This window comes from Sciurus vulgaris (assembly GCF_902686455.1).
Source record: "Sciurus vulgaris genome assembly, chromosome: 10".
Lineage (NCBI taxonomy): Eukaryota > Metazoa > Chordata > Mammalia > Rodentia > Sciuridae > Sciurus > Sciurus vulgaris.
In genome coordinates this window covers 46,868,639-46,889,249 of record NC_136470.1, presented here as the reverse complement: position 1 = coordinate 46,889,249, position 20,611 = coordinate 46,868,639, and the positions used below count along the sequence as shown (strand labels likewise).

The window sequence follows — 20,611 nt, the reverse complement described above, 5'->3', positions numbered from 1 at the left end:
AAGTTGTTTAAGAGGTTTATGATTTAATTAGAGTTATGTACATGAAAAATCATCTGGCAGCAAAGTCTGAGAAGTAAAATTGTATAAGCAGGATAGATGAGATAAGTCACTATAGTTTGGCAGAGCACAGAGGAGAGTAGCTTTTAGGGTGAGACTGTGATTGGTATCACTAGGAATATGTATGAAATTTCAGTATAGAAGGAAATGGAAGGTGGAAATGAAAATGGCTCACTCTTTATACTTACAAAGCATGGAGTATGAGGAAATCTAGCATTCAGGGAATTTTCCAGTCCCAAATGTCCTAGCTTGTCATTTTCATGTCTTTCATACCCACCCATTGGACGTTATGACATCCTACCTTCTTAACACTATTTGACCTTTGTTAATAATCATTTAAACTTATTTGTCTTCAATAATGCATTCTAATAAATTTTAAGATGTTAATTATTGGCTCTTTTGACTTGCTTCTCTTTTTATTTTCTAGATGCTTTAGACCATTTCTTCTTATTCTGCCATTTTCCTTTTCTTCTGTACATAGATGGATGTCTTCTGATGTTTTGGCTTCCATGCGTCCATTTGCACTGTACAGTCATAAACATATTCACATGGATGTGTAGGGGTTATTTACACTTCCATACATCCTACTGAAAAAATTTTCAAATGACAAACAGTGAACCATTCCCCATTAACATTGATGGGCATTTCTACATGTTCTCCCGCATGCCTACACACATACATTCTAATGTATATTCAAGTTTCCTGATTTACCATTTCTTTCCAGAATCCTAACCCCAACCTAAACTTGAAAATAAACCTCCACGTCTTCCCTCACCTGCAGCTGAATTTACATGAAACAGTAGACGCATAGGTGGATATTTTCATGCATTTTGACTTCCATGCTTAATTTGCACTGTATAGTCATAAACAGATTAACCTATATGCATATGTACTATATACATATGTATACCTCCTATTGAATAAAATGTGTTTATACTATCTATATTAAACCATTCCCCATTGTTATAAATGTACATTTCTATATGCTTCATATATGTTTTCACACATACATTCTTATGAATGTTCATGTTTCTTGATATATCTGCTCTTTCCCTAACCCTACCCTAGCCTCACAATAAATTTGGTGCTAAGGCTCTCTCCTTCCCTCATCAACTGCAGCTGAATTTAGGAGAAACTATAGATACACAGAGAGATGTTTACAGATATATTGGCTTCCATGCTTCAATTTGTACTGTAGTGATGAGCACATTCACGTGGATGCATATGGATTATTTATATTTTCATAAATCTTATTGAAAAAAAAATTTCAAATGACCAACACTGAACCATTCCCCATGGCCATCAATGTTAATTTCTATATGGATTCTACATGTTTTCACATTTACACTTACGAATATTCACGTTTCCTGATATTCCCTTTCTCTCTCTCTCAACCCAGCCCCACCCTGAATTTGGAAGGATGCCTCCCCTTCTCCCACCACATGCAGCTGAATTTACATGAAAATATAGATACATAGATGAATGTTTGGGGGTTTTAGCTTTCCATGCTTAAAATTGCCCTGTATAGTGTTAAATATATTCACATATATGCATATGTATTAATTACACTTATATATCTCCTATTGAATAAAATGTGTTCATACCACCAACATTGAACCATTTGCCATTGCAATCATTGTACATGTCTATGTTTTCCTACATGTTTTCACGCATATATTCTTATGAACATTCATGTTTCTTGATACAAATTTTCTTTCTCTAAACTTAACCCCAGCCCCATCCTAAATTCAGTATTAAACCTACAATTGTCCCACCACCTGCAGATGAATTTACATGAAACCATAGGTACATAGACGGATATTTGTGGACTTTTGCTTCCATGCTTGAATTTTCACTGATAGTCATAAATAGATCCACATGTATGCATATATGGTATTAACATTTGCAAACATCCTATTAAAAAATTAGTTCATACCACCAACGTCGAACCATACTTTCTTGCAATCAATGTACATTTTTAAATGTTTTCTTACATGTTTTCACACACATTCTTATGAATATTCATGTTTCCTGATATAGCTCTTCTTTCTCTAAGCCTAACCCTAACCCCACCTACATTCAGTTCTAAGCCTACACTTACCCCACCACCTGCAGCTGAATTTACATGAAACCATTGATACATACATCGATGTTTTTAGGCATTTTGGCTTCCGTGATTGAATTTTCACTATATAGTCATAAACGGATTCACATATGTTATACTTCGGATGTAAGATGTCCCCCAAAAGCTCAGGTGTGAGACAATGTAAGAAGGGTCAGAGGAGAAATGATTAGGTTTTGAGAGTTCTTACCCTAATCAGTTAATTGATCCTTGATGGAAATAACTGAGTGATGAGGTAGGTTGTGACTGGAGGAGGTGGGAACTGGAGTGTGGCTTTGGGGTATATACGTTTGTACCTCACTAGTGGAGTCTTTCTCGGCTTCCTGATCATTGTGATGTAAGCTGCTTCCCTCCACCACCTTCTCCGGCCATGATGTTCAGTCTCACCTTGAGCCCGAGGAATGGAGCTGGCCATCTGTGGTTTAAGCCCTCTCAAAGCGTGAGCCCTAGAATAAAACATTCCTCCTATACAGTTGTGTTGGTTGGGTCATTTAGAAACAGCAGTGAAATGCCAGAAAAAGCAATGTGTATGCATATGTACTCTTTATATTTGCATACATCGTATTGAAAAAAAAGTGTTCATACCACCAACATTGAACCATTCCCCATTGCAATCAATGTACATTTCTATATATTTTCTACATGTTTTCATACATACATTCTTATGAATATTCATGTTTGCTGCTATAACTTTTGAATTTCTAACCCTAACCCTCCCCACCCTACAAACTAAGCCTACCATTGCCCCACCACCTGTTGCTGAATATACATGAAACTATAGATACATAGATGGAAGTTTCCTGGTGTTTTGGATTCCATGCTTGAATTTTTACTGCATAGTCATAAACTGATTCATGGGTATACATATAAGTTATTTACATTTGCATACGTACTATTGCAAAAAATTATTCATAGAACTAACATTGAACCATTTCCCATTGCAAGAGATGTACGATTTTTCCAACATGTTTTCACACATACATTCTGATGAGCACACATGATTCCTGATATAGCTTTTCTTCCCCTAAGTTAACCCTAACCTCATCATATCTTTGGTACTATCTCACATTCCTTAACCACCTGCAGCTGAATTAGCATGAAACCATAGATCCATAGATCAATGATTTTGTGCATTTTGTCTTTCATGCTTAAATTGTCTCTGTATAGTGATAAACAGATTCATGCATATGTATTATTGATATGTGCATACCTACTATAGAAAAAAAGGGTTCATACAACCAATATTGAACCATTTGCCTTTGCTAAATGTATATTTATAATTGTTTTACTACATGTTTTCACATGTACATTTTAATGAATATTCATGTTTTGTGATATTGCTTTTCATTCCCTAACTCTAACACTAGTTCCAATCAAAATTCAGTATTAAACCTATACTTGCCCCACAATTTACAGCTGAATTTACATAGAACCATAAAGAAACAGACGAATGTTTTCAGACATTTTTGCTTCCATGCTTGAATTTTCACTGTATATTCATAAACACATTCTTGGGTATGAATATTTATTATTTACATTTGCATGCCTCCTCTTGAAAAAATGTGTTCCTACAACAAACCTTGAACAACTTCCCATTGCAATAAATGTACAGGTGTTGGAATAGTTTTTATTTTTCATTCTATCATTTATTTCTAATTTTATTACAGTGTGATCTGAGAGAATACAAGGTAGTATCTCTCTTTTTTTGTTTTTGGTATTTGCTAAGAGTTGCTTTGTGGCATAACATGATCTGTTTTAGAGAAGGATCCACGTGCTGCTGAGAAAAAAATGTATTTGTTTATTGATGGATAGAATATTCTATTAAGATATGTCTTAACAAATGTCTGTTAAGTCTACATTATTGATTTTGTTACTGAGTTCTATGGTTGCTCTGTTCAGTTTTTGTTTGGAAGATCTATCCAGTAGTGAGATCTGTGTGTTAAAGTCACTCAGTATTATTATACAGTGTTCTATTTGATTCCTGAAATTGAGAAGGATTTGTTTGACATACACCGATGCTCCATTGTTTGGGGCATAAATATTTATGATTGTTATGTCTTGTTGATTTATGGTTCCCTTAAGCAGTATGAAATGTGCTTCCTTATCCCTTCTGAATAATTTTGTCTTACAGTCCACTTTATCTGATATGAGGATGGAAACCCCCATGTTTTCACCGAGTCCATGGTGGTTTTTTTCCCATTCTTTCACCTTCAGTCTGTGGATGTCGTTTTTTTTGTTTGTTTGTTTTGTTTTTTATGAGATGAGTCTCTTGAAAGCAGCATATTGTTGGGTCTTTTTTTTTAAATCCCATCTGCCAGTCTATGTCTTTTGATTAATGAGTTTAGGCTATATCATTCAGGGTTATTATTGAGATATGATTTTTTTATTTATTTTTTATTATAAACAAATGGGATACATGTTGTTTCTGTTTGTACATGGAGTAATAGCATACCATTTGCATATTCATACATTTACATAGAGTAATGATGTTTGATTCATTCCGTTATTTTTTTCCTTCCTTGAGATATGATTTGTATTCCCAGTCATTTTGACTTATTTTTGGTTTCTAACTTGACTTGGTTTCTCCTTTGATTCCCTTTTCCTTTAGAGTAGTTCCTCCCCTTGCTAAATTTCATTGTTGTTTTTCACTTCCTCTTCATGCAATATTTTGCTGAGAATATTTTGTAGTGTAGGCTATTTGTAAATTCCTTTTACTTTCATTTATCATGGAAGGGTTTTATTTGATCATCAAATTAGTAGGTTAGTTTTGCTGAATATAGGATTTTTGGTTGGCATCCATGTTCTTTCAGAGCTTGAAATATGTTCTTCCAGATCATTCTAGCTTTTAGAGTCTGGACTGAGAAATCTCCTGATATCCATATTGATTTTCCTCTATATGTAATCTGATACTTTTCTCTCACAACCTTTAGATTCTATATTTTGTCTCTTGGGAATTTTCACTTTAATGTGCCTTTGTGTGGCTATGTTTTAATTTTGTACATTTGGTGTTCTGTAAACCTCTTGTATTTGGTTTTCCATTTTGTTCTTCAGGTTTGGGAAATTTTCTGTTACTTCCTTAAATAGATTATTCACTCCTTTAGTTTTGTATCTCTGTGCCTTCCTCAATCCCTATAATTATTAAATTTAGTCTTTTCATGTTATCCCATAATTCTTGGAGGATCTGTTCATGATTTCTTATCATCTTCTCTGTGTGGTCAACTTTATTTTAAATATTTTATCTTCATTGACGGAGGTGCATACACTATTGAATGATGCATGGAAAGCAGAAGACATCAGGGAGGAGATAAATGAGAATAATCATACAACATATCAAAATCTCTGGGATACTATGAAAGCAGTACTAAGATCTCACAAAAGAGGTGAAAGACCTCTACAATGAAAACTATAGAACACTAAAAAGAAAGTAAAGAAAACCTTAGAAGATGAAAAGATCTCCCATGTTCTTAGATAGGCAGAATTAATATTGTCAAAATGTTTATACTAACAAAAGCACTATACAGATTTAATGCAATTCCAATTGAAATTCCAATGATGTACCTCATAGAAATAGAGAAAGCAATCATGAAATTCATTTGGAAGAATTAGTCACCTGCATAGCCAAAACGATCCTGAGCAGGAAGAATGAAGCAGGAGGTATCACAATACCAGAGCTTAAACTATACTATAGAACAATGGTTAAAAAAAAAAAAACAGCATGCTATTGACACCAAAATAGTTAGACCAATGGTACAGAACAGGGGACACAGAGACAGACCCACGTAAGTACAGTTATCTCACACAAGACAAAGGTGACAAAAACATACAATAGAGAAGAAGATAACCTGTTCAACAAATGGTGGTAGTAAAACTGGAAATCCAAATGCAGCAAAATGAAATTAAACCCCTATCTCTCACCCTGCACAAAACTCAACTCAAAATGGATCAAGGACCTACAAGTTAGACCAGAGACCTGCACCAAATAGAAGAAATAGTAGGTCAAAATCTTCATCATGTCAGCTTAGGACCAGAGACTTCCTTAACAAGACTCCCAAAGCACTGGAAATAAAAGCAAGAATCAATAAATGGGATGAATTCAAACTAAAAATCTTTTTATCAGTGAAGGAAACAATCAATAATGTGAAGAGAGAGCCTACAGAGTGGGAGAAAATCTTGACCATGCGCACTTCAGGTAGAGCTCTAATCTCTACAATTTATAAAGAACTCAAAAAACTTAACATCAAAAATGCAAATAACCCAATCAATAAATGAGCTAAGGAACTAAGCAGACACTTCACAAAAGAATATCTACAAGCAATCAACAGATATATGAAAAAATGTTCAACATCTCTAGCAATTAGAGAAATGCAAATCAAAACTACCCTAAGATTTCATTTCACCCCAGTTAGAATGGCTATTATCAATACAAGCAACAATAGATGTTGGTGAGGATGTGGGGGGGAAAAGGCACACTCATACATTGCAGTGGAATTGCAAATTGGTGTAGCCACTCTGCAAAGCATTGTGGAGATTCCTTAGAAAACTTGGAATGGAACCACCATTTGACCCAGCTATCCCACTCCTTGGCCTATACCCAAAGGACTTAAAATCAGCATACTACAATGATGTAGCCACATCAATGTTCATAGCAGCTCAATTCACAATTGAGATTGTGAACCAACCTAGATGCTTTTCAATTGACGAATGGATAAAGAAACTGGTATATATACACAGTGGAATGTTTTTCAGTCATAAAGAAGAGTAAAATTATGGCATTTGCAGGTAAACGAATGGAGTTAGAGAATATCATGCTAAGTGAAATAAGCCATTCCCAAAAAACCAAGGACTGAATGTTTTATCTGAAAGCAGATGATGATACCTAACAGGGGTGGGGAGGGTTATTGGAAGAATGGAGGAACAATGGATTGTGTAGAGGGAAATGAGGAGTGGGGAGGGGATGAAATTAGACAAACATCATTACCCTATATACATGTATGATTACACAAATGGTGTGACTGTACATCATATACAACCAGAGAAATGAAAATTTATACCCCATTTGTTTACAATGAATCAAAAAATTAAATTAAAATAAACAAATAAATGTACATTTCTGTGTTATCCTACCTATTTTCACATACACATTCTTAAGAACATTCATGCTTCATGATTTACCTTTCCTTCCCTAATCCCATCCTTAGCCCCATCCTTGTTTGAGTCCAAAGCCTACCCTTGTCCCACCTGCAGATGAATTTACATGAAACCATACTTAGCAGAAAGTTTTCTAGTGTTTTGACTTCCATGCTTGGATTTTCACTGTACAGATGTAAATATTTTCATTTGCATACCTTCTATTGAAAAACATGAGTTCATAGGACCAACATTGAACCACTCCCCAGTGCAATAAATATCCATTTCTATTTGTTTTCATACATGTTCTCACATGTACATTTTTATGAATATTCATGTTTCCTGATATAGCTTTTCTTTCCCTAAGCCTAAACCTAGCCCCATCATAAATTTGGTACTAACCCTCACATTCCTTAACCACCTGCAGCTGAATTTATATGAAACCACAGATGCATAGATGGATGTTTTTGTGCTTTTGGGCTTCCGTGCTTAAAATTTCTCTGTATAGCAATAAACAGATTCACATGTATTCATACGTATTATTTACATTTGGGTACCTCCTGTAGAAAAAAATGTATTCATACAATCAAGTTGAACCATTCCCCATTGCAATAAATGTACATTTATATTAGTTTTTCTAATGTTTTCACCTGAGAATTCTAATGAATATTCATGTTTCATGATACAGCTTTTCATTCCCTAAGCCTAACCCTAGCTCTGCCCTAAATTCAGTATTAAGCATCCCTTTCCCCACCACCTGCAGCTGAATTCACTTGAAACCATCGATACAAAGCAGAATTTTGGCTTCCATTCTTGAATTTTCACTGTATAGTCATAAACAGATTCACATGTATGCATATATATTATGCCTATCTCCTGTAAAAGTATTTGTGCATACAGCCAAAATTGAACCAATCCCCACTGTAATAAGTATAGATTTCTATGTGTTTTTCTATGTGTTTTCACATGTACATTCTAATGAATATTTATGTTTCCTGATAGAGCTTTTCATTGTCTAACCCCAACCCCAGCCCAAATAAATTCTGTTCTAAGCCTCCCCTTTCCCACCACTTGCAGATGAATTCTTATGAAACTATACACACATAGATGAATGTTTTAGGGCATTTTGGCTAAAATGCTTGAATTTTCATTGTGTAGTTATTAACAGATTCTCAGGTGGCACAAATATTTTTCCTACATGTTTTCCCTCAAAAATCCTTATGATTATTCATGTTTACTGATACTCATTTTCATTCACTAACCCTAACCCTATGCCAACCCTAAACTCAGTACTAAGCCTACAGTTGTCCTAACAACTATAGCTGAATTTACATGAAACCACAGATACATAGATGGATGTTTTGGGGCATTTAATCTTCCATATTTGAATTTTCACTATAAACAGATTCTCATGTATTTATATATATTCTTTACATTTGGCTATATCCTATTTAAAAAATGTGTTATATGAACAACATTGAACCAATCCCCATTGCAATATATGTACATTTTTATGTTTTCGTACTTGTTTTCACACATATGCTCTTATGAATATTCATTATTCCTGATATAGCTTTTCATTCCTAACCTTTACATTTGCCACCATAAATTCAGTATTAAAACTACCCTTGCCCCAGCAACTGAAGGTGAATTTACATGAAACCGTAGATATGTAAAAGGAAGTTTTCCAGTGTTTTGGCCTCCATGCTTCAATTTTCACTATATATTCATAAACAGATTCACATGCATTATATGTATTTTTCTTTTTGCATACCACCTAATAAACAAATTTGTGCTCATACAATCAACATGGAACCATTTCCCCATTGCAATTAGTATCCATTTCTATTGGTTTTCCTACAGGTTTCTACACTAACATTCTTTTGAATATTCATGTTCCCTGATATACTTTTTCTCTCCCTAACCCTAACCCTACCCGCACTAATTTCAGTACTAAGGCTACCCTTGATCTCCCACATGCAGTTGAATTTATATGAAACCATAGATACATAAATGGATGTTTTGGGGTGTTTTGGATTCAATTCTTGAATTCTCACTTTATTGTCACAAACAGATTTATATGGGTACATTGTATTGTTTACATTTGAATACTTCCTATTGAAAAAAGTGTTCATAGGACCAACATGAACCACTCCCCATTGTAATAAATTTACATTTTGATATGTTTCTTTACAAGTTTTCACACATATATTCTTAGGATTATTCATGTTTACTGATATAACTTTTAATTCCCTATCCTTAATCCTAGCCCAAGCCTAAATTCTGTACTAACCCTAACCTTGCCACAGTTTCAACTGAGTTTACATGAAACCATAGCTACATAGATGGATGTTTGGGGCATATTGGCTTCCATGCTTTAATTTTAACTGTATAGTTTTGAACAGATTCACATGTGTGCATATGTATTGTTTACATTGACTACCTGCTATTGAAAATAATGTGTTCAATGACCAATATTAACCTTCGCCCATTGCAATACATGTACGTTTGTTATACTACCTATTTTCATACATACATTCTTATGAATATTCATGTTTCCTGATATGTCTTTTCCTTCCCTAACCATAACCCTAGTCCCACCATAAATTTGGTACTGACCTTACCCTCTCCCCACAACCAGCACCTGAACTTACATGAAATCATAGATACATGGATGGAAGTTTTCAGCTGTTTTGGCTCTCACACTTTAATTTTCACTGTATAGTCATAAAGAGATTTTCGTGTATGCATATGTATTGTTTACATTTGCATACATTGTATTGAAAAGAGTTTTCAATCCACCAACAATGAACCATTCCCCATTGCAATAAATGTACATTTCTATATGTTTTCCTACATGCTTTCACATATACATTCCTGTCAATATTCATATTTCCTGATATAGCTCTTCTTTCCCTAACACTAACCTTAGCCCCACAATAAAATTGGTACTAAGCCTACACTTGCCCTACTACCTGCAGTTGAAATCACAGGATACCATAGATCCATCAGTGATTGTTTTTGGGCATTTTGACATCTCTGCTTAAATTTTCACTGTACACTAATAAACATATTCACAAGTATGCATATGCATTATTTACATTTGCATGCATTCTATTGAAAAGTATTCATACCATCAATAATGAAACATTCTCCATTGCATTCAATGTACATTTTTATATGGTTTCCTACATGTTTTCACACATACATTCTTAAGAATATCATGTTTCCTGATACACCTTTTCATTCCATAGCCCTATCTCTAGCCCCGCCCTAAATTCAGTATGAAGCATAACCTTGCCCCCCACCTGCAGCTGAATTTATATGAAACCATGCATACATACATGGATGTTTGGGGGCTTTGTGTCATGCATGCTTGAATTTTCACTGTATATAAAGATGTTCTCTGGTATGTCCCACATGTATTGTTTACACTTTAATGCCTCATAATGAAAAAAATGTGTTCATGCCACTAACATTGAAGCATTCCCCGTTGCAATAAATGTACATTTATATTCGATTTTCTACTTGTTTTCACATGTACATTCTGATGAGTTTTCATATTTCATGATATACTTTTCAATCCCTAACCCTAACTCTAGTTCTGTCCTACATTCGATATTACGCCTACCCTTGCCGCATTACTTCAGCTGAATTTACATGGAACCATAAAAAAATAGATGGTTGTTTTCGGGCATTTTGGCTTCCATGCTTGAATTTTCACTGTATACTCATATAACAGATTCACCTTTATTCATATGAATTATTTACATTTACATACCTTCTGTTGAGAAAATATGTTCGACTGATCAACATCGAACCATCCCCTATTGCAAAAATTGTACATTTGTATACATTTTCCTACATGTTTTTGCATATACATTCTTATGAATATTTATATTTCATGATATAATTTTTCATTGCCTATTCCTGACCCTAGCCCCTCCCTAAATTCAGTACGGAGCCGACCCTTTCCCAACCACCTGCAGCTGAATTTATACAAAATCATAGCTACTTAGGAGAAGGTTTTTGCTTCCATGCTTCAATTTGCACTGTATAGTCATAAACAGATTCATGTGTATTTATATGTATTATTTACATTTGCATACCCCCTATTGAAAAAAAAAAGTGTTCATATGACAAACATTGAACCTTTCCCCATTGCAATTAATGTACATTTCTATATGTTTTCCTACATGTTTCCACAAACACATTCTTATGATTATTCATGTTTCCTGATATAATTTTCTTTCCCTAACCCTAACCCTAGCCCCACCCTAAAATCGGTACTAAGCCAACTCTTGCCCCACTACCTGCAGCTGAATTTCCATGAAAACATACTTAGAAGGAAGTTTTCAAGTGTTTTGGTTTCCATGTTTGAATTTTCACTGTATAGTCATAAATTGTTTCACCTGTCTGTATTTGTATTCTTTACATTTGCACATCTCCTATTAAAAAATGTTTTCATGAGACCATCATTGAACCATTCCCTATTGAAATTATTGTACATCTCTATACGTTGTACTACATGTTTTCACACATATATTAATATTAATATTCATGTTTCCTGATACACCTTTTCATTCCCTAACGCTAACCCTATCCTTTCCCTAAATTCGGTACTGTCTCCCCTTGCTTCCCCCCAACACCCATCTGACCTACTCCTGAATTTCAATGAAACCACAGATACATAGAGGGATGTTTTGGGGTGTTTTGAATTCCATGCTTGAATTTTCACTGTATAGTCATAAACAGATTCATGTGTATGCATATGTATTATTTACATTTGCATACGTCCAATTGAAGATAATGTGTTAATACAACCAACACTGATTCACTCCCCATTGCAATATATATACATTTCTATGTGTTTTCTTACATATTTTCAAACATACATTCTTATGAATATTCATTTTTTTCTGATATACCTTTCATTCCCCAACATCACCCTAAAAGCAGTACTAAGCCTACCCTTACCCCACCACCTACAGCTAAATTTACATGAAACCATAGATACTTAGAAGGAAGTTTGGGGGCATTTTGTCTTTCAAGCTTGAATTTTTATTACTTAAGTCATAAACAGATTTATGTGTATTCCTTATGTTATTTATATTTGCATACCTCCTATAGAAAAATCTGCTCATAAGACCAACATTGAGCCATTCCCCATTATAACAAATGTTTATGTTTTCCTACAAGTTTTCACACATACATTCTTGTGAATATTCATGTTTCCTATTATTCCTTTCCACTCCTTAAACCTACTATCTCTTGCCCCACTCAAAATTCAGTGCTAAGAAACCCTTACTCAAACATCTGCAGCTGATTTTTCATGAAACCACACATGCATAGATGGATGTTTACAGGTTTATTGGCTTCCATGACTCAATTTTCACTGTGTCATCAAAAATAGATGCACATTTATGCAAGTAAATATGATTTAGAGCTGCATTCCTCATATTTAAAAAAAGTTTTCATTGGAACACCATTGAAGCATTCCCCATGGCAAAATATGTGCATTCCTACATGTTTTACTACAAGTTTTCAGTTACCTTCTTATGAATATTTATGTTTTCTGATATAACGTCTCATTCCATAACCATAAACCGAGCCCCACCCAAAATTCAGTGCTAAGCAAATCCTTACATGAAAATTTCCTCTGATTTTACATGATATACAGATGGATGTTGATTGGCATTTTCGTGTCCATAACTCAAATTTCATTGTATAATCATAAACAGATTCATGTTTATGCATATAAATATAATTTACTGTTGCTTCCCTCATATTTAAAAAAGTTCTTCAAAAGAATAACATTGAACCATTCCCTGTTGCAAAAAAAAATGTAATTTTCTATATGTTTTCCTACCTCTTTTCATGTGAACATTCTTATGAATATTCATGTCTCCTGATATAACTTTTCTTTCCCTAACCCTAACCCTAGACCCACCCAAAAAATCAGTGCAAACACTACCCTTGTGCCAACAACTACAGGTACATTTATATGAAACAATAGATACAGAGATCAATGTTTTCAGGTGTTTTGGCTCCCAAGCTTGTATTTGCACTGTATAGTCATATACAGATTCTTGTGTATGAATGTGTATTATTTACACTTGAATACCTCCCATTGAAAAAAATATGTTCCTATGACCAACGTTGAACTATTCCCCTTTGCAATAAACACATTTCTATGTGTTTTCCTACATGTTTTCACACATACATTGTTATGAATATTCATGTTTCCTGGTATTCCTTCTCATTTCCTAACCCTAATCCTAAACCCACCTGAAAGTCATTGCTGAGCAAACACTTACCCTACTTGGAAGGCATGGCAGAGGAAAGCTACTCAGTTCATGGCAACCATGATGCAGAGAGAAGGGTAAGAAAGTACTAGGAAGATATGTTCCCCAAGCTCATGCTTCCAGTGACCTAGTTCCTCCAGCCATGTCCAACTTGCCTGGAGATTTTACCACCACCCAGAAGTCTATCCAAATTATTAATCCATCAAATGGATTAATCCACTGATGAAATCAGAGCTCTCATAATCCAGTCTTTTCATCTCTAAATATTTCTGCCTCAGACACAGCTTTTTGGAGACATTCTAAAAACACACACCCACACATACACATACACACACATACATATGTGATAGGACTGTAGTATTTCACTGAGTACTGAGAGGAGAATATGGAGATATGTACGAAACCAAATATATGTATGTACATGTGCACATATATATGCACACATACATTCATATTCATGTTCAGTAGGCACTTGGGACACAGTCACCTAGGGACTTTGGTTATGTATCTCAATATTCTCCTCTCAGCACTCAGTGAAAAACTACAGTCCTGTCTTTTTCCCTATACTATTAACACCCTCTGACCCTACAGACTGGGCAAGCTGCTCAATTTTCCAGCCAAAATCAGTTCCTGTTGGAATTTATGATCTGGCCTCACTTCATTGGGATAGGACCTGGCCACCCTCCAAGACTCTTCTCTCTCTCTGCTCCCATTCCTATTGTCATCCCCCAGGGGTCTCTAGTATGTCCTCCACCTACATGATCTAACCTGTCCACTCTGATGCAGTCTCCCCATTCTTTGAACAAGTGGCTGCTTTTCCTCTGCAGGAATTTCCAGGGCTTTATCATGCATTGTGAAGGAGAGCAGCCTCCACAGCTAAATACAAGGATCTCCTGCCTACACATTCTATGAAACCAAGTTTATTTTTAGGTAGTCAGGAAAAAAGGAAGCACAGACAGAATTATTTCTGTCTGGATCAGTAATTTGGAATCTAGAAAATAATAATGTTCTTTTCTACCTATGATAGTCAGAATAACTGATCACCCACAGATGTCCTCATCCTAAACCCCCATAACCTGGGAATACATTAGGCTGCATAGAAAGGGGAAATTAATGTTTGCAGTGCCATTAATATTGTTAATAAAGAAACTTGAAATATGCAGATTGTCCTTAAGTATCTGGGACAGTCCAGTGTTAGCACATGGAGCAGTACACAAGAAGAAAGTGGCAGAAGATGTGATAACAAAAGACAGGCACAAGGAGATGCACCAGTGCTAGTTCAGAGGACAGATTAAGGGTCCATGAGTCAAAGTGTGTGATTGGCTAGTAGACTCCTGAAAAGAAAATAAATTCTTTCTTAGAACCTACAGAAAAGAATGCATCCCTGTCAATGCTGATTTGAGCCCAGTGAGATCCATGTCAAAACTCTGCACTCCAGAAATGTAATATAATAAATTTGTGATGTTTAAGTCAATAAATATTTGGTAATCTGTAACAGTAGCAACAGAAAACACACTACCTCATATGCCTCTAATTTGCTTCTTCCCTTTCATAATCACAATCCTCTCCAAGGTGAAATTAAAACCCACAGCCCTGATCCCCCCAACCACTGCCATCTAATCTTCACATCATAATCTCTCTACCACAGGAGGTGAACATTTTCCACCAACACTACAGTATCAAATCCTGTTTCTAACAGAGTGACAAGTTTAAAGCCAAGAAAGGCATAAATAGAAAGACCAGATCAGTCCCCCAAACTCAGTTAAAGACATAACTAGGAAGACATAAATTTATAAAGCCTATCCCTAAGATTGTTTTGATTAAAAGAAAAACAAAAAAGGTCAAGAGTTAGCTTTTTCTCACCCAGGAAACCATGGAAATAAACACGTTTAAATAGCAAATTAAATTTCTGTGTTGAACGTATATACACATATTTTCCCCATTAACTACAGAACTATATGTAGCTATCTTACTCGGGGAGGAAATGAGGAGGACAGCCTACTTTATATGATCCTGGCTGAAAAAGGCATATAGCACGTAATACTCTGATCTCCAGGTCACACCATAAATAAGCAGAGATTATTTTTTTTTTTATATACAACAGTTGCCTCTTTAATAAGACAGCCCCAAATCTGAATTTAATTCTGCCTTTAAATGGGTTATTCTACAATTACAACAACAACAACAAAAATACAGACCATTACTATAAATTGGAAAAAAATGTTACTTGTTTTGAGTAATAAGTGGAATACAGATCAAAATAAATCATTCCAATAAATTAAGTCTACTTATATCATACTATCTTGTAAACAACAGGCATTCAATAAATATGTTAAATGAACAAATAGGCTATGGTTTAGTTGTATCCTTACACTCGCTAACAGGACAAAAAGTAAACTACATGAGACTTAAGAACATCTGAAAATTGAAGAACTTCTTAGTCCAATCTATAAAAAACTATTAGGCCTCTCATGGGTTTCAGTAATAGTGGTATGTGTATGTGCAGGGGTATGCCAATAAAGCCCATCATTTACACTGTAGTTGCAAACATACCCTAGAGATGGAATTAACAGCATTATGGTAAACCCCCCAAGTCTTCAACATATACATATATTTTTGGCTTTCGACAGTCTTCTTATTTTAAAAACATTGACGGTAAGATGTTTTCCATCTAATGTTAAGACATGATAACGAGGAAAAGTCCAAAAAACTGCTATAGGAGGAAAAATATGTCTTTATATAAAAAAGAATGAAAATAATTTGATGACTCGAGGCCATTATTATAATGTATGTAATAATGTATGGTGATATCCTCCAGGATTATAAGATCTTAAAGAGTTATTTCTCTATATATTAAATGATCCCTAATTAACTTATTTTTTCTTTTATAGATTTTAAGCCCAACTCTAATTTTGTTTCCTTTTCCTGTGAGGCTATCAGCTATCACACTTCAGTGTTGCCAGTGTGCTTCTCCCCTTTCCAACCTGATGTTGGGCTGAGAAACCAGATAACCAGGTTATCAGAGAACCCATAAGGTGTCTGCTTGAGACTGAACCCCAGGACCTGTCTTTCTACCCCTGGCTGGTTTCCCAAGAACCTCTGTCTTTCATCCCTCCAGCACCAGGGATTGAGCAGGCATTCTTTTCTTCCTTTGGCACTGTTGCTAAGTGCTTTTCTCACCTGTGTTCTTTTTCTTTTTTTTTTTTTTTTTTTTTACATTTTTTTTCCATATTGAATTTTTTTTTTTTTTATTGTAAACAAATGGGATACATGTTGTTTCTCTGTTTGTACATGGCGTAAAGGCATACCATTTGTGTAATCATAAATTTACATAGAGCAATGTTGTTTGATTCATTCTGTTATTTTTTATTATTGATATAATGAAGGTATAGGGGTCACAGAGAGTCTAACTGCTGGCATGTAACAATTGTGTATCCAAAATGAATCTGTCTGCATTAAAAAAAATAAAAATTAGTAAATTCTGCAATGAAGCTTGACTAGCAAAAGAAGACAGGAGCTTCTAGAGAGATTCTGCAATCACAGGGAGTGACCTGCTGGGATTGGACCCCATAAAACCCAAGGCACAGCACTAATGCAGTGAGATACCCATTCTGAGGAAATGATCCCCATAGGATTGTGTCTGAAGCCAGCCTGCCCCACCTTGGGCTTCTAGTTAAAGTAATCAACGAATAGCTATGTCTTCAGATAATTTTTTTTTAACACCGGGGATGAAAAGAATATGTCATATATGGGATGAAATATGTCCTTTAATTGTACATATTGACAAGGTCACACAAAATAAACATCAGGAGATTAAAGAGTACACAACAGCAAGAAGGCTGAAAAAAAAACAAACACAATTTTTCCTACTGGAAAAAAATATCAATTTCACGTATTTAACTGACAGAGGATCAAACATAGCTGCTATTTTAGACAATTCACAATTCTAACAAAAAAAACCTGCATTGAACAACTGGTTCCTAAGCAAGTTTACTCAAAAAAATTAAAAGTAAAAGTGTTGAAAGAACTCAGAACTGTTTATATGTACAATGTCAAATATGACTTTAAATTACTTTAAGTAACTTAGTTATTTTTATATATTTTAATGAATGTCATAAAAATGCAAGCTGCTTTTCAATATCATAATTAAATAGAATTATTCATTCTAAATTCCTCAAAAGGATATATTTTGCTATATTTACTAATTCCTCAAAAGGATATATTTTGCTATATTTACTCTAACAAATTGAGTTTTATTTATGTATTGTCTTTGCAATGACAATGATCTATTAAAGTAAGAATTGGAAAAATATCTTCTTCAAGAATTAGGAAGGCATAAGTACTCTGTAAATGAAGACTTTAAACAGGCTGAGATTTAAAAGAATGTTTCCAAAGAGTATAAAATATGTGTATCTGGAAACAAAAGAGTACATTCATTCATCTTACAAAGACTTTGTAAGGCAGTGATTTCACTTTCATTTTTGAGTACGGATTTAAAACAACCATAATTTAGATCTCTTCTTTAAGTGCAATGGTCATAATAACTTACAACTAAGTCAAACATATCTAACCAAAATTTATCATTCATTTTTTGAATAATATGTTTTAAGTTCCTACTATGTTCCAAAAAATTACAATATATTGTGATTTATTTTTTAAAACTATAAAACACAAAGAATAAGGAAAGCTTCCTGGACAATATTTATTTCTTCATCACTTTTCTCAGTGCACCTAACACTTCCTTGTTTCTCAAGCTGTAAATAAAGGGGTTTAGCAGGGGAATTATAATGGTGTAGAACAGTGAATACATTTTATTTTGATATTTATCTGGACTTGACCCAGGGCGCACATACATGAAGAAGAGAGTGCCATAGAACAAAGAGACAGAGCAGATGGGCCCCGCAGGTGGACAAGGCTTTGCTTCTGCCCCTCTCAGACTTCTTTTTCAGGATGGCAAACAGGACACGGGCATAAGAGACTATGATACTCAGAAGGGAGAACTCTTGTATGGAGGTGGCAAAAATAAAAGCCACTAGTGAATTGATAGATGGGTCTGTGCAAGAAATTGTATACAGTGGCAAGATTTCACAGTAGAAATGGTCTATTATGTTGGACCTACAGAAAGTCAATCTATGTAGTAATCCTACATGAATTATGGGGTGCAGAAAACCAATTACATATGACATACTTATCAACCAAGTGCAGAGTCTGTTTGACATGACCACTGGATAAAGCAAGGGATTGCAAATGGCTGCGTAGCGGTCATAGGCCATCACTGACAGCAGAAAAATTTCTGTGGTCGCACTGTAACAAAAAAAATAATACTGGGTGAAGCATTCAATCAGAGATATCTTATGACTCTTAGACAACAAATTGATAAGCATCTTGGGGGTCACAGAGGATGAAGTGCATGCATCAGCCAAGGCTAAACCACTGAGGAAGAAGTACATGGGGGTGTGAAGGTGGGGGTCCTTCCAGATGAGAGCAATCAGGCCAAGGTTGCCCACCATGGTGATGAGGTAGATCACAAGGAACACCAGGAACAGGGGCACCTGCAGCCCTGGACTGTCTGTAAGTCCTGTGAGGACAAATTCAGTCACCTGTGTCTCATTTGTCTCCATCATATCCACTCAGGCTAATCACTGCAATGAGAGAAGTTAAAAACATTAATCAAGCCTTATACAAAATGATAAGGAATGCAGCTGGAATTTGTTTCTGATGTAGTTTACTCATGAAAATAGATGCAATGAAATATGAAGTTACAGTGCTTCAGCTTTTAAAATTATATTTTAAAATATGTATTTCACATATATAATTGTGAAGTAAGTTTTTTTAAATGCATATAGTTACTAAAGCAATGGTGGAAGAGGCTATAAACACTGAGACATTTGGTCTGAAAACATTCACAAACACCTTAAAATTAAAAATATAAACAATGAAATATTTTATGGAATTAAGAGTAAAAAGCATTTGCTGGGCATGGTGGCACAAGCCTGTATCCCAGCTGAGGCAGGAATATCATGAGTGAGTTCAAAGCCAGCCTCAGCAACAGCGACGTGGTAAGCAACTCAGTGAGACCCTGTCTAAATAAAATATAAAAAAGGACTGGGGATGTGGCTCAGTGTTTGAGTGTCCCTGAGTTCAATCCCCAGGATCCCCCCCAAAAAAGGAATAAAAACCACAATTTACATAAAATCTATGAAAACCATACTCTGGTTCAGAATCTAAATGTTCATCTCTCTTTCCAGGAACTCTTTCATGTCCTTCTAACAAACAAAACAAGGAATCTCTTTTGGTAGTAATGATATCTCATTCTTTCCTCCAAGACATAAATGAACTAAACAATAGGACAGTGAGTTCAGTTCCTACTTCCATTCTTTTCAGTCTGTTAACTTTATGTCACTTGATTACATGTTCCTCAAAAATCATCCCAGAGAGCTAATTAAACTATAAATTAACCTTTTAAATTCCTCAAAACTTTCCACATTTCTAATACGATTTTTAATAGTTTTCCCCAAAATGCCTTTCATAAGTGAACACAGTAACTTACTTATTTGTTCAATAAATATTTATTTAGTAGTTCTTAAGTTAGAGCACTGTTATCCCTGGGTCAGGCACACAGACCTGTAACTCTAGACTTGCAATGCTAAAATAAGTGCTATTTTAAGAAAAATGAAAAATAAGAACACTTGTCAATTTCTTTGTAGACTTTGGATATTTTTGTATGTATCATTAAAGGTATCAATGTAGACAGTAATCATCCCTTTACTAAGAACATTTTAATATTTCACAGGAACAAGATGCTAAAAGCAATTGTAAGGATTTTCATTCCCTCTTTTTTTGACACTGTAAATGGTTCTATCACATTTAAAGTAGAATGAAACATTATAGAAGACACCCTAGCAGAAAGAACAGCCAGCTTTCTCAATATTTGTTTTCAATCTAAATGTCAAAAATTATAACTTTTATTTAAATACCAAATTAAATAAGGAGAAATGAT

At 34.8% G+C, this 20,611-nt stretch overlaps 1 protein-coding gene across 1 annotated transcript; it reads right to left on the bottom strand.

The window, feature by feature from the left end:
* Positions 1–18,313: 18,313 nt before the first annotated feature.
* On the bottom strand, positions 18,314–19,235 carry LOC306637775 (olfactory receptor 5AC1-like; the record flags this gene model as incomplete). Its single annotated transcript, XM_079100566.1, is given in 2 exon segments — positions 18,314–18,500; positions 18,502–19,235. Coding segments are annotated over 2 exon segments (921 nt in total).
* Between the last annotated feature and the right edge of the window lie 1,376 nt (positions 19,236–20,611).